Consider the following 16237-nt stretch of genomic DNA (forward strand, 5'->3'; position numbering starts at 1 on the left):
CCTGATTTACATTCTGACATTTATCACATGGTGACATTTTTACTGCTGGCAGGTGATGTCAATGGAAGGAGATGCTGCTTTCTTTTTTTGGCAGTTGGAAACAGCTGTAAACAGCTATTTACAACAATGCAATTAGGTTCACAGGCAGGAAACTGCCAGGACCATGGTCCTCACAGTTTCCTGTGGGAGGGGTTTCACCACAATATCAGCCATACAGAGCCCCCTAATGATCCGTTTGTGAAAAGGATTAGATTTCTCATGGGAAAGGGGGTATCAGCTACTGATTGGGATGAAGTTCAATTCTTGGTTACGGTTTCTCAAAGTTTACTTAATTATTCACTGAACCCTATAAGGTACTATGCTGTCCGGTACGACTGCTGTTCAGTTATCTGACACTTTCTATCACATTGAAAAAACTTTTTTCTTAATCACCAATTTTTACCTTGAAACAAACTGAAGTTGATCAATTTACTTTAAAAAAACCTAAAAAGACAATAAAAATTCCAGAAAAATGATGGAATGATCCTGAAATAGATAATTGAAATGAACCCAGGTAGGGCTGCGCTATTTGCGCTCTCAGTATGTATTGGCTGGCTGGACCAGATCATATCCAGGCAGGAGAAAGAATTATAAGCTTTATAAAGCAGCCTTGTAATTCTCTATTTTCTTTGTCTTCGTACCAAACGCCCTTTTTTTTCCATCAATATTTTCAATCGGCAATTTCTCCAAATATCCCCCCCATTGCGCCTTATCTATTCCGAGCACGATAAAAACAGCAGAAACCCAGTATATTGCACGCATGTGGTGGCTGAATTCCTGCTCTGCAGCCTTTCGGTTTTATGAAGCCCCAACTGTTCTGCTATTATTCATAATCTAGTTTCCTCTCTCATAAAGAGACCTTTAGCACAGTCTCTCTCTTTTTATTTTTTTTCCTTCTTCTGGTGCCTCTGAAACAGCTGCTCTCACTGTTGTATCCTGAGCGATGATGAGGCTCTGAAAGTGTGTTTTTGGAACAGATGGCCAGGAGAGAGCTGGGGAGCATGCCAGCAAAATGCTGGGGAATGTGCCAAATCCTGCAGTGACTGAGTGCTTTGGGTTCCAGCTCGCGTGCCTTTCCCCTGCCCTCTGCCCTAAGTGGCGCCAGTAGGACTTCCCAACTCGCACTCTGAACATCTGGAGTCTGGGACTGCCAGAGACAGAGAGGGGAGGGAGGGAGGGAAAAAAAAAAGAAAAAGAAAACAGGCCTCAGCTTAACAGCATACTGCCTGAGAGAACATAAGAGAGGGGATGGGAACCTTGCAAGCTTATTTAACAGCTGTGGTCAAACACTGAATACATAGACACCCGCTGTTCCAGGATCTGAGGTTAGCGTTGCGGAGCTCGATCACACGTTCGGATAAATATACACATTTTTGAGGGAGGTACGTCATTATTTAGATACAACAAGGCCCCCGATTTAGTAAGGTCATGAGCAGAGAGAAACGTGTTCATATCGATCCATAACGGGTTTTGGAGAATCGTGAAATTCGGATTCGCCTTGATTCGCACTAGTCGATTGGTCCAATATGTGGAGAATCATGTAGATGAGTGTGGATTGAGGTGACCTTTGTTACTTGGTATAATAATTATAATATTAATTCCAGCATTTTTTTAGTGCTTTCCTCCTGTCGGACTCGAATGCACTTGCAAGGCAGCCACTAGGGCTCCGCTCAGCAGGCAGTAGCAGTGTTAGGGGGCCTTGCCCAAGAACTCCTTACCGAATAGATGTTGACTTACTGAAATAGAAAGATTTGAACCCAGGTCTCCTGTGTCAGAGGCAGAGCCCTTACCTAGTACACTATCCAGCCACTGGTATGTTGGACAGATCTGCAGTCCTCTACTGTGTTATTATTGATCCATTCAGCAAGAACAATTTACGTAGTATCGCAAAAATGCGCCCACATAAAATAGTAAAGAAAAAAAATGTATGAAATAAAGGTAAGTACAGCTTGCCTTTAAGTGATGACAAACCATATTGGTTGAAAAGAGAGTTTCGTAGCACTTCTGACTAATAGCTGTACATATGGGGGGATCTTCGGGTGGTCTCTGTTGCCCATGGGATGGTGTACTGATCCTTGCCGGGCGACAGAGCACTGCCGACATTTTACAGATGCATCATCAGCCTCCTGACTCTTGTTATGGGGGGGGGGGGGGGGAGAAACGACAAGCGGCAAGTGGCATTGGAAATTCCCAGGTGGGGAGAGGGGAGAACAGTGCAATCGTGCGGTGCTTAAGCGTTGGGGTTGGCTAAAGATTTGACATGCTGGATCTATTGCAGACATATTGCGGCCACTGTTTTTACACATTGGTCTGAGTCCCGATTCTCGGCCATGGTGGTCGTTATAGTCCGCCATGGCCAAGTTCAGACCAGTATATGTATTCAGCTCAAGGAGAGTTACGTAACAGAAGAGGGTAATGAGGAAAAAAAATGGATGTTCACATACAGTATATGGGTCAGTCAGTGGAGGACCTCCCAACTGAATCCCTACAATCATAGTCTTATGTCCCTACCGTACTTTTGTATTTAACTGTCCATATACAGTACTCCATGGTCAGGATCTGGAGTGTGTGTAATGGAACATGGCTTTGTTTTTGGTTGGCTTTAAGATTAAAACATTCAGCCTATCCAATAATGGTATTTCAGCTTTGGTGGATGCCCCGGATGAAATCACACTTTGTGCTCTTCAGAAAACCACTGGTGGTGAATCCTGAACCCTGGAATTTACCTTGGATCATTGCTATGCCGTACAACCCACACCAAAACCAAAACTACTTTGACATGCCCATTCTTCAGGCATTTACTCGAGATGCCAGATTACCAGTTCAGCATCTGCCTAGCTGATTTGTGAAAGCTGGAGCTCAACTGGAGCATTTTCTCATAGCAACCAATAAAATGCACTGTGGTGCTGCTGACAGATGGAACCCAGAGCTGGACTATTTTCAGGGTTCTGGGGAGACAGGAAGCTATCTTCATACCCGGTGGTCAAGTGTCAAAGTTAGCCAATTTCGGACCTAAGTATACTAGATAATTTCCATGGTGCTTGGAAAGGATATTCCAAAAAGCCCAGCTGAGGCTCTACTAGGTTAGAGACTCACTGATCTGAAGAGATTTCACATTTTCACTGCCGAGAGACAGACGATTGCAGCTTCCTGACTAGGTCAAGACTCGCCTAGCCGCTACCTGTGTTTCAAGTAAATGAGAGTTATTCTAGAAGATCTGGGAATCTTACTATATCAATTACCTCAGATGATTCCAACATTCCCCTCAAGTCAACTTTGGACTTGATTGGAATAGACGGTGAAACCGATGTGACTGGATGACAACAGATGTAGCTCACCCTAACCTGAATGAATATAGGTTTGTTCCACTAAGATACATCCATATCTACTCTTCATTATTTTTCTTAATGTTCTTTTCCTCTCGTTGCCTCCCATTCTATTTCCATTAGTGAGAATCTGTTTCTTTGGTGAACTTATAAAAAAGGGCCTGTTACCAAGGATTTAATGTACTGCTGTTAAAATATTGTATCAACTAAGTTAAACGTTAAAAAGCAGCTTTGTATATAGCGTGCCGGATTGTATGTTCTGCCTTCAAATATTTATACCGACTGGTTGTATTTCTTGCTTATTTCAGTAAAAATGATTTAACCAGAAACCCAGAGTCTATATTATCCATATGGCAAAGTAAACTTTGTCCACATGCAGGATGGACCTCTGCCGAGGAAGCTGTTTGGGGGCCATCATGTCCGAGAATCTGATAAGCAGGGAGGCCGGCACTCCAAGCAAACTGAAGTCTAACAATTCGATATTCCAACGTTTCGAGGTACCGGAGTGCCTCTTTTTCAAGGAAAACAGTGCAAGAAATATGTGATCTTGGGGAAGTTCAGGCAATGTGCTTAGTCTGAACTCAAACGCAATGTCCCAGAATCTAGTAGGTGACACTGAAAAGAAACTCACATATGTAGATGGAAGGCTCGTTCCACCACTGTCCCCCTTTGAAATTCCACACATCGGGACTCCGAGGAAGGCTTTAGAAGCACTCACGTCCCCAAGTTCTTCCGAAGAGGACATCTAATGTGTGTAGGTGTAGGCAAAGTTGTGCAGATGCTTAAGTAAGCTGTGAGTGCATTGTTTCCCTCCTTCCCCTCACCCCCAACAGAAACACACCATTGTCACCCCCCTCCCCCTTTCCAGCCGTAGTAGCAAAATGCTCGGCTGAAGCCAAAGCACGTGATGACTGGTGGAACTGTAGCCTAAGAGATCAGGTCTTGATCCCTCGTAGAGACAGTTATTGAACGTGTGTACATAGCCTTAGTTAGGTGCCTAGGTCCTGATTGGTGCCCCGTGCCTGATCACCATCTCCTCTGAGTCCTTTTCCCCACCTCAATTTACCACAGAGGCCAGAGTGAAGTAACCAATGCTGCAGCATTACACAGGGCCTTCTGTTATCTGGATCCGTCTAATGAATCCTGACTGGTTACGTTTGGCAGAGGATGCATTTTTCCTTTATTTTGTGTTTGCTTCGGTTTTCATGTGACAGCAGTCTGGCTGGTATCCCGATTGAGGCCTTTCCTCGGTTGCTGTGACACCTGCTCGGTGCTCTGTACCATATGTTGGCTGCCTGTTCCTCTCTCCGGCTGGGATGCTTCACCACCCCTCTGATATAAAGGCCTCTGTGGAGTGTCTCAATCATCGGTGTACAGAGATCATTACGCGTGCGCACAGTGTGGCCAAGCTGCAAAGAAGCTGCAGCAGTTCCCAGCACAGCACAGGTGGGGTTGGGAATCTGGTGAGAAGCTCATTGTCACTGGAAGATTTTAGTAAGGCATAAAGGTGGCCACAGATCGACCATGAAACCTCATACTCACAGCAACGACCCAGGAAGATGGATCCAGCGATGTCTTCTTCATGACGAGCATCCAGCGATTTGCCTTTCTGCGTGACGTTACACGACGGGTGCAAACAGGAAGTCAAGGGATTACGGTACTTTGCGCAGTGCCATCAGGGATCTTAAAGATCCAATCCACTGTTACTGTCATTTATCGTCACATGAGGCTAAGCGACATTCGCGTGATCGTCCACCTGTACCCATGTCGCGACAACGACTGCTCATTGCTCAGAAAAATCACCAGGTGACACGAAAATCATCTGTAAAATCGCAGCGTGGGTACAAAGCTTTAGATAGATCCCTTTCTAATTGAATTTGTTTAGAGAGGGATCTGTAGCCAAGCTACACACTGCACAGCGATTTCCAATAGATTTCAGCATGGTGTCACCACATGTGCCAGTGTCACACGGAACAGGTGCTCGTGGTGAACACCGGAGGAGGCCAGAAGTCACGCCAGCGGATAGGTGAGACTTTAAAGTGTAAAGTCTCTCTCTCTGGCAGCTGCCGGAGAGATACGTAGAGAGCGAACTTCTTTTGTGCAGACTGGCCGAAGTTACTAGATCCAGTAGTGGTGAGAGAGAAGGCTGAGGATGACGGTGTGGGAGTGATCCGTGCACATGGGGCTGGAGGAAACCCCAGGTATGTATAAAACTTTTATTATACATAGTCTCTGCTTTACTTTAACACTGCACACTGGGGGAGGGGGGGTGTACAAGGGACTGAGGGGGAGGGGGGGGGGCTATCAGTCCTCTGTGAGGTGACACACAAGTAAAATAATATGGGCTAAACTGAGTAATGCAAACGTATGGGTGCTCCTTTTTTCAGGACATTTAAGTATCAGTACACTAACACTTTATTATTATTTTAAACTGACTCTGTCATGACAAAACTATGTCAGGAGTGTCTGATGACCTTTTGAAAAAATGCTAAATCCTTGGCTGTTGTGCTGATACTAAAATTAAATATAAAAATTGTTGAAATGACTCACTTGGATCTAATATGCTGCCAGGTGTTTGTGAATTTCCTCTGGCTTGCCAGGTCTGTATTCTCGGTCCAGAAGAGTAAAGCCCGTCCTACACCGGCAGACTTTCTCCCAACGTGCCCAAAAGCTGGATCCCTCTCTGACCAACATCTGATCAAAGAGGGACCTATTGCTGCCACACACTGCACACTGATTCTTAATAGATTTCAGTATGTTCACTTCAAAGTCCCTTTTATGGATGCAAGATAAACTCTCCAAGTATGATATGCCTCAGTCACGTAACTACCGGGCAAGCAGCAGCCTTGGGCGGTCATGCTGGTACCTCCACCAAAAGCAAGGTCTGACCTGTCTTCCTCCACTGCAGCCACCTGCTCTTACTTTGCTTCCGTCTTGGTCTTCTGCATGTTGTATGACGTCACAAGACAAGTAGAAAGGTTAGGGACTAGGAAGCAGAGTGAGAGTGGATGGCTGTATTGGAGGAGGATGGATTGGTGAAGTGGTGGAGGTCAAATGCCAGCACCACCACTGCACTTCCTAGCAGGGGAGGAGGATAAGAGACAACTACCAGAGGAGGACAGAAGAACCACCTTGGAGGACGGAAAGAAAAAAGAAACCAGGGCCCTCTCCTCTCTGCTGGCTATCACATGGTGAGAACCACTAGGGGTGGGGGGACTACTGCCCGTACATGCTATTGAAGTTGGGGTGGGGGGGGGGGGGTAGCCGCATGTGGGTGGTAGCTGGTAGGAAGTGGCCACATATGTTATTGGTTGGGATAAGAGAAGTTGTATTGGCCATACTTACAGCAAATCTGAAGCGTCAATAAACGTATGAGATAATGAATTGTATGTGTAGTATGGATAATAAATAGAACTTTAGTAGCAAAGAAAATAGTCTCATATTGTTTTCCAGCACAGGAAGGGTGAAAACTCTTGAGTTGTTATCTATGCAAAAGCGCTTCTCTGAGCTAGTTAGTCGACTAACTCGGTCAAACTCAGTCCTGTTTTCTGAAGAGCTTAAAGGAGTTATCAGGGATTTTGTAACAAAATAAGTGCTACTTACCCGGGACTTCATCCAGCCCCAAACTCCCAGCATGTCCCTCGCCGCAGCTCTGCCCGCAGCCGTTCGCCGCCCTTGCTTCCCGGTCCCCGGCGATGACGTCAGGCCGACCGCAGAACTACTGCGCCTGCACAGTATGCTCTGGTCCACGTGGCGGTGATTGACAGCGCCGCTCGCGCAGTACAGCCCGACCTCCAGGTCGGCCTGACATCATCACCGCGGACCGGGAAGCAGAGGCGGCAAATGGCTGCGGGCAGAGCTGCGGCGAGGGACATGCTGGGAGTTTGGGGCTGGAGGAAGTCCCGGGTAAGTAGCACTTATTTTGTTACAAAATCCCTGACCCTGATAACTCCTTTAAACAGCCAAGAGAGACAGCTTGAGGTAAGGTTTTACTGCAGGAAGGTTCAAAGGGTCATTACTTCTGCTTTGTTTTGCAGCTTAAAAGACACAGTGTGGATTCTAAACTGTACCTGTGACAGTCTAATGCAATGTTATAAAAAAGGCTATAGAACTGAAAATAAACATATGAGACTCTTTTCTTTGCTACTCATGTTCTATTTATTATCCGCTCTGCACATACAATTCCTCCTTATCTCATAAGATTATTTTTGCTTCAGATTTGCATTAAGAGAGGGGACTTTTGAAAATTATGTGGGTCGCACTATTGTTATCAAAGCAAAGGGGTGGCTGTACTAGTTTTGCCACAAAAGCCTGTTGACTTGTTGTGGGGAAGCTGTGTGTTCGTGGGTGGTAGCCAAGTGGCCATTTATGATGATTGCACTAGTCATCCAGTATGAGCCCAGTGATTTTTTTTTTGGGGGGGGGGGGGGGGGGGGGCGACTCTCATCAAAGTTTTGCTAGAGTCCCAACCATTTGTAATTACTTCTCTGCTATGACTCCACACAGACCCCATACCAGGTTTATTCTATACCATTGATCTGAGGAAGCGGGCGGGGATGTGCGAAGCGTGTTGTCAACAATTTAACCATTTTATCAATAAAAACTGTGTTTCCATTAATTTAGTGCAAATCATCTGAATTCATTTATTTCTAATGATCTAGAGCACAGAGTACAGAATATGACAAATAGGGCGCTTCCCACAACCCCCTTTTTTTTTGTCTAATAGGCTTTCCAAATTTGTAGGCTGGTTGGTGTAATGGTTAAGGGCTCTGCCTCTGACACAGGAGACCTGGGTTCGAATCTCGGCTCTGCCTGTTCAGTAAGCCAGATCCTATTCAGTAGGAGACCTTAGGCAAGTCTCCCTAACACTGCTACTGCCTATAGAGCCTGTCCTAGTGGCTGCAGCTCTGGCGCTTTAAGTCCGCCAGGAGAAAAGCGCAATATAAATGTTATTTGTCTTGGCTAGTCACCTACAACTACGAAAAACCAGAGAAGAGCGACTGACCAGTTTTCCGGAGGATTTGGGATACCGAGCGGGGACGGTAGGCACATACGGTGGTTGTTAGTCTTGCATCCCACCTTTGTCTCTTACCCACAAATTCTGTTTATTTTGTTGGCGGTTTGTAGGTTCATGAAGAGCGAAGTCTAGAGTGCCAGGACACCCGTTCCTATAGGCTCCTGTGAGGTAAATCCAGGCCTAGCCACTGATGAAGACATAAACTGTATATATGGCTTGATATGAGAACAGATACGCAGGAATGAGAAAGCAACCTCTGTTGTGTGCGAACTTGAGAAGTTCATCTACTCTCACATAACAAGTGTCCCCTTAAATAAAAGTCAACATTTACCAGAACCAGCAGCTGCTCCATAACTTAAAGAACAACAAATTGATGTTCTTCCCGCTAGCTCCTTCTGGCAACGGAACACTTGAAAATGGATTATTATTATTTTGTGCATGCCTCCATCCAGAGCATGAAAATCATTATAGGGAGGGAAGGCCCAGCTGGTTAGGTGCTTAGCTTGGGATGGGAGCTGTTCTCTGTGAAACCTGACACTGTAATTCAAACTCATGTGTCGGGGTCATTGCTCCATGGCTGAGGATGCCTCATGCAGGCCGTCCCGTAAAGGATGTACAATCCCAAACTCACATGCAGCACTGAATCTACACATAACGCTACCATTGGCACACCTACCTAATAACATATAGGGGCCTATTTAGAAAAAAAAGTGAGGAACAAAGATATATTTTTTTTTCTCTCTTATTCAAAACCTGATCTTCAGATTTAGGCTCTCTTCATATTACAAAGCAAAACGATTGGCTTTTGTCCAATTTGCTGGATCACAAAAACTGACCGTTGGTCCAGTTTACACTTCCTCTCGTTGTTGATTGGAGGAGCAGATGGCATCTACAGCCATTGACCTCCCCCAGGTATCGACCACCAGAGGGCTTGACTACAGTGTGTGAAGCATGGATGGTTGTAGGGTGTTCTGAGACATGGTGCAAGGGGGTTGTCCCAGGAAGTGGAGCCAGAATATTGCGATCAATGCTGAAGCAGCAAGGAGGATCTGGTTTATTCCCCCTGAAACCTGGGGTCATGTGAGTTACCAAAGTTGAGGAACCCTGTAGGTGAGTAAAGGTGTTTTTTTTTTTTTGAAAGGGTGGTACATTGTTAATGGAGCAGGAGGGACTAGACCAATGACTTAGCAATAGGGGATGCAGAGTTTGTAAACTGCACTGGGGCCCTTAGACCAGAGGGGCCCACTTGGGGCCCTCCCTCAATCTCAGTATTATCTCTTTAATGGTGCGATACTAGTAATGATCACTTCTATATGTGCTTTGAATATTGGTAATCATTAACAAACTGTTCTCCTCCTCTGCTTACAACCCCCATACTGTGGATGTCCTTGGCAGGTTTTGGTCCCAGGGTGAAGCCAAAAAACGGCTCACCCTGCTATTTCAAATTTCTCGGCAGCAAAGATTATTATTCCTCCTCCAAGTTAACATGGACTCAGGGGTAAGATGCAAATCGTTGTTTTGTCATAATTTGGGCTCCGTCTTTTGCCAACACCCAAATTACCCAACTAGCTTTAGCATTATAGGCAGTGTATGCCTGTGGGGCAAGCGGTGGCGGTGAGACGGCGGTCCGCATGCATTCGGATGTAGGCAGGGTCTCCATGGCAACATGTACACATAATGGCCGCCGTGTTGTCTGATGTGAACGGCGGCCTGGTTGCCATGGTAACGCCTTATGCGGAAGTGATTCCCCGCTTACCCGGAAGTACTTGGTCTCAACACACGCTCTGATCAGGCGATGTGCGACCATACAGCGTGCAGGGCAGGCAGCTACGCTTTGGTGGACATATAGAATTCTAGGGGACCCTGCAAACAGGTATGCATAACACAGGAGGACACACCCAAGGGCGTGTACATGTTGTACCTTCAGTATTTAAATCTGCACCATACTCGGTGCTTCAGCTCTAACAGGGGCTTTTTGCGGGGGACATTGTGGTGGTGTGGGTGGCACTAGCATTGTATATATGTATAGCACTCTGTGATAAAGCCGTTTAGGTGAAACATGTTGAGACTCATATATCTAGCACTTTGTATATAGGCACTCTCACTGTATATATATGTTCCTCCTTACTGTGGGCTGAGTAGGTACTAGACTCAGGGCTCCCTGGGAGATACGGCCTAAGGGCAAACCAGGGCAGCCGGTACGACTCCCCACAAGCTACAACTACAGACTATTACAATTAAATGGAATAGCTACACCACACTTTGCAAGTGTGGGGGATAAGCAAAGACCTCCATTTTACCATTGTACTCAACCTCCACATTGAGGCTGTAGTAGCATATACGCTCATGTCTGCAGTTGTGCTGGTGACAACACATATCATCCAGCAATCTTTTACCTATTTTTATGTTGAGCTTATTGCTTAATCAATCATACCTATAGGGCTGGTCTTAGGACCTAGTGATTGTTTAATTTTCCCTGGTATTGTCTCGGACAGTGTATGATTTTAGCATTATAGCCTATGGCAGCACCCCAAATGCCCAGCACCCTTCTTACCAGTCTTGCTTGGGGGGCCAAATGCAAAAAGATCCTTAGCTACGCCACTCGACCAGACAAAAGAAGATACTGTCTAACTAAGAGGTGTCAAAATAGCTAACACTTGACAGCCCAAGTTGTACATAGTGATTGTGGAGTCTTATGGAAAACTCTATATTTATATAAGTTAACATGGTTCATATTTTTTTTAAAAAAAGTAAATGGATGGTGCATATTTTTTCAATAAACCCTAAGCTACCTCTCCCCTCCTTCACTGTTGAACCCATAGCAACTGAGAGGGTTGTTATGGAGGAAGATATTCCATTGTTACCAAGACAGAACTATTAGTTCTCTAACTCAACTTGTTGCCTGGTGCTGCTCTTTTAAACCAAACAAAGATGACAATAAAAAATAGCCCCCAGTGTCCCCGCTCGCTGACAGAAGCCTGGCCATCCTCTTAATGGCAGTGACAACAGATCCCAGAATCCTCTGGGAGGTTCAGTGCAAGTTTACAAACCTCCTTTTGTCATAATCTTCCACACACAAACATCAATCACTCGCTTCTTATTAAGGCATGTTATTTTTCCGAGAGGAAGGCTGGCTGAACAGTTGGCTTCCTTTTTAACACGGTTTGATGATGATTTCATGTAATTGGTTCAGCGTTAAGTAACCTGAAGGAATGTGATGCAGTAATGAGGTCCAGTGCTGTTTCCTTAAGATACCCGGCCTTGGCTGTGTGTGTGAAGATAAACCTGCAATTACAGCCACTTGTGGGAACGTCTCTGGAAGGCTCTGGCTGACTATCCTGAAGATTCTGCAGAAGGCATGCTACATGTGATTCATGGACCTTTCACAGGACGCACCAGGAAAACATCTGCCATTATTAAATTGGCTCGACTTGAAGGTGGAACATAGATGTTCCGAAATTCTTTAGGTTATAAAGTAAATTCTGGAATACAAAGAATAAACTGCAGTTATGTCACGTAGTGTTTAACTGTCCTGATTTTGGTGGGACAGGCCAGAATCACGAGTTACCCCGCAAAGGGGGATTTAGCAAAACAGACATGGCTGGCTTTGATTCTGGGTGTGGCGGAAGATATATGAGAGGGGATTGTGAAGACTAGGTGTTCCGTAAAGCCAGGACATAGCAAGGGTCAAACAATAATCTATGTGCAAACAGGAAACATTGTAAAATATTTCTGAGTTTTATATGCTTGAAGAGCTCAGTGTGAGTGGCCGGTGGTAATAAGGTTGTCCGTGGAAGGCCTCATGGAGACCAGCGGCAGGCCCTCTGAGGTGCAGAGTAGCACAAACAGAGCATATAGAGTAACTCCAGGCTCCACAAGTGATCTACAGTCTCTAAGCATCCCCTCACTCTGCCATTGCTCTGATCTTGCTTCACTGTAATGGGGGTGAGGGACACATCTGGCCACCTATTTTGGGGGCTCCTCTGGCTACTTATACTGGGGGGCTGCCTATACTAGGGAGCGCTACTTCTGGTTACCTATACTGGGGGGGGGTCTGTCCATCTACCAATGTCACATCTGGCTACTATACTGGGGGGGATACTTCTGGCTACCTAGACGGCGGGGGGGGGGGGGGGGGTTAGGCCTGTCCATCTACCTAGACTGGTTGTCACAACTGGCTACCTATATTAGAAGGGGGACTACTTCTGTCTACCTATTACCGGGGAACCCTCTAGCTACCAATACTGGGGAAGCTACTTCTGGCCACCAATACTGGTGGAGGGTGCAGGGCGCTGGAGTCGGTACAAAAATCATCCAACTTCGACTCCTCAGTTTATGAAACCACAGACTCCGACTCCAACTCCGACTCCAGGTACACAAAATGGCTCCAACTCCTCGACTTCTTGGTCTAATACTTACCAGGGCTGTGGATTTTGTACAAAAATCACCTGACTCCCGACTCTCACTCATAAGTTTTTTAAACCACTGACACCCACTCCAGGTACCCAAAACTACTCAATGTATGAAAATAAGGTTTGCACTCCCAACAATAGCAAAAAGCAATAGATCTGGGTGCTAGGTACAATAAATAGGGCAAATAGCCCTGCAAACTTGTAAGAAAATCAAGTACACCTGCACACCAAAATTGATGCAAAGATAATTGTATTAAATATAGATACAAAAATATGACAAAATCACATAAAACACATGAATCACAGTGTAAGGCCCGGTTCACATTAGCGGTTGTTTGCCAAACGGACCGGATGACCTGACCGGATCCGGACCGGATCCGGATCGGAACCGTACGGTTCTGATCCGGATCCGATCCGGATCCGGTCAGGTTGCATCAGGTGTCCATCAGGATGCGATCCGGATCCGTTTGGCAAAAGTTCGTTAAAAACAAAAAAAATGTTGGGGTCTGGGAGGTCAGCAGAAGGGGGACCTGTGGAATCAGGCCCTCTGCTGTTTAGCACTCACCTCCACCTCCAACATGCTGCCAACATCTCCAGCTCGTGCTGCTCCACTCCAAAATGCTTGCCCATGTGTCCCCATCCAATATCGCCGCAACAATCCCCATAGGAAGTGGGGTAGAACATCCGGATTTCTCAGCCAGTGTGCTGTGCGCTCTCCGGTTCCCATTGGTTTGTATTGGCCGGATGGTGCAGTCCGGCTCCGCCCCGGATACGGCTGCCGGAGGAGCCGGATGAAAAAATAGCGCATGTTGGAACGGAGGCCGGAGTCCGGCCCGGATCCGGTCCGGCTCCGGTTCGGCAGAACGGACGCATGTGAACGGACGCATAGGCTTTCATTGCTATGCCGTGCGTCCGTTCCGTCCGTTCTGCAAGCGGTGCGGCTCCGGCACGGCGATTCCGGAGGGCCACTGCAAGTGTGAACCGGGCCTAATACAAGCTGAGGCAAATAACATCCAAAAAAGGGGACACTCTGTATTTATGGTATACCATAACAATATATATGATTGCAAACAGATGATCATAAACAGCAACAAGTCCATTACCCTGACAGCGCCGTTTCGGATATAATTCTTCGTCAGAGGGTTAGGTTAGGTGGATTCCCATGGAGCGCTCCATGGGAATCCACCTAACCTAACCCTCTGACGAAGGACTATATCTGAAACGGCGCTGTCAGGGCAATGGACTTTTGACATTCTGCTATATCTTTTGTGGCATCCCCTGCTTCCACTTTGCATAAGTTTGCTCCATTGGGATCCACCACGGCTGTGTTTTAAGAGACTGTCTGGTTATACCATAGCTTGTTCTTTTGATGGCATTTCTTGCATCTAGCAGTCCTAGTTTCTACTGTACTTGTTGCTGTTTATGATCATCTGTTTGCAATCATATATATTGTTATGGTATACCATAAATACAGAGTGTATCTATATTTAATACAAATATCTTTGCATCAATTTTGGTGTGCAGGTGTACTTGATTTTCTTACAAGTTTGCAGGGCTATTTGCCCTATTTATTGTACCTAGCACCCAGATCTATTGCTTTTTGCTATTGTTGGGAGTGCAAACCCTATTTTCATACATTGAGTAGTTTTGGGTACCTGGAGTGGGTGCCAGTGGTTTAATAAACTGAGGAGTGAGAGTCAGGAGTCGGATGATTTTTGTACAAAATCCACAGCCCTGGTGAGTATTAGACCAAGGAGTTGAGTAGTTGGAGACATTTTGTGTACCTGGAGTCGGAGTTGGAGTCGGAGTCCACAGCCCTGGGAGGGGAACTACTTCTGGCTACCTACAATGGGCCATGCTACCTAATACTGGGTGCCTCTCTGGCTACCTATACTGGGGGGCTACCAATACTGGTGGAGGGGGACTACTTCTGACTACCTACAATGGGCCATGCTACCTAACACTGGGTGCCCCTCTGGCTACCAATACTGGGGGCTACCAAAACAGGTGGATGCCTTCTAATACTAGCAGACCCCTCTAGCTACCTGTACTGGGGTGCACTACGTCTGGCTACCTTTACTAGTGGTGGGGGGAGGGAAATTATTCCTGGCTACCTATACTGGGAGATGCCACCTAATACAAGCAGCCCCTCTGACTACCTGTACTGGGGGGAAATACTGGCTACCTATACTGGGAGGCTACTTGGGGCTATCTAATATTGGGGGGGGGGGGGGGGTGCTCTTGTTAATGATACTGAAGGGCTACTTAATACTGAGGGGAAACTCTGTCTACCTAAAACTGTAAAGAGATGCTTCTGGTTGTGGTTGTATGTAGCTCGGGGTAGTAACTAGAAGTTAATGGTCAGATGAGAGCAAGGGCGTAACTACAAATTAGCAGCCCCTGGGCCCAGAGCTGTAAGGGGACCCTAACTAATACTTTACTCCCTCTGATAAAGCGTTCCATCCTTCAGATCAGGTGTATTTGTGGCTACACTTGTTATGGGTGGGAAGATCATGATGGCCACACTTGTTTTAGGATGACTGTAAGATGGGCTGTGAGGGTCACCAGGGGTAGGCAAGGAAAAAGGTGTGAACATTAAGGGGGCCCCATTAAAGTTTTGCTGAGGGCCCCATGATTTGTAGGTACGTCCCTGGATGAGAACCAACCTCAGAGACTGCCAAAGAGTCCAGCAATGAGTTTCCTACATTTGTGGTTCCACATCCAGCTATATCTATATCGGGGAGGACCGGGACCTTTTGGCCTGGAGAGAAAACACAAACTAGAGGCCCGTTTTCACAGCAGCCCCAGCCCAAATGACATCACACACGTGCCCCTCATGCTATATGCCAGTAGTCCCATGGGAAATACAGTAAGAACACTTGAGGGACAGCATGCCAGGTAAAGTATAATGCACTGGCACCGGAGGGCACATAATACATTATGAGTTACAACAGCCGGGGTTTCCGTCGCGTTCAGAATTTATCAGCAGAATTCACATGCAAGTAGCCCTCCTGGAGTGACTGTCTGCCAGTAGCCCTCCTGGAGTCTAGGGACTGTCTGCCAGTAGCCCTCCTGGAGTCTAGGGACTGTCTTCCAGCAGCCCCCTGGAGTCTAGGGACTGTCTGCCAGTAGCCCTCCTGGAGTCTAGGGACTGTCTGCCAGCAGCCCCCTGGAGTCTAGGGACTGTCTGCCAGTAGCCCTCCTGGCATCGAAGGACTGTCTGCCAGCAGCCTTCCTGGAGTCTAGGGACTGTCTGCCAGCAGCTCTTCTGGAGTCTAGGGACTGTCTGCCAGCAGGCCTTCTGGAGTCTAGGGACTGTCTGCCAGCAGGCCTTCTGGAGTCTAGTGACTGTCGAAAACTTTTCAACCTAGACAATACCGTATGTAGCTGTGCACATGCAGTCATTTTCACAATGGTGAGAGACTAGACAGAGTTTTATCCCA

At 46.5% G+C, this 16237-nt stretch overlaps 1 protein-coding gene across 2 annotated transcripts in view; it reads right to left on the reverse strand.

Moving 5' to 3' along the window:
• ATOH8 (atonal bHLH transcription factor 8) overlaps nucleotides 1–16237 on the reverse strand; it is a 71735-nt gene that overhangs the window by 16993 nt on the left and 38505 nt on the right. Inside the window, exon 3 of one of the 2 annotated variants that reach the window (XM_068275521.1) lies at nucleotides 11743–11864. The exons of the other annotated variant lie outside the window; for it this stretch is intronic. Coding sequence (XP_068131622.1) covers nucleotides 11799–11864 — 66 coding nt within the window. The 3' untranslated portion in view covers nucleotides 11743–11798. Of the gene's footprint in view, nucleotides 1–11742; nucleotides 11865–16237 lie in introns of those variants that run through there. 2 annotated transcript variants of the gene reach the window in all.

Source organism: Hyperolius riggenbachi, chromosome 1, assembly GCF_040937935.1.
Source record: "Hyperolius riggenbachi isolate aHypRig1 chromosome 1, aHypRig1.pri, whole genome shotgun sequence".
Lineage (NCBI taxonomy): Eukaryota > Metazoa > Chordata > Amphibia > Anura > Hyperoliidae > Hyperolius > Hyperolius riggenbachi.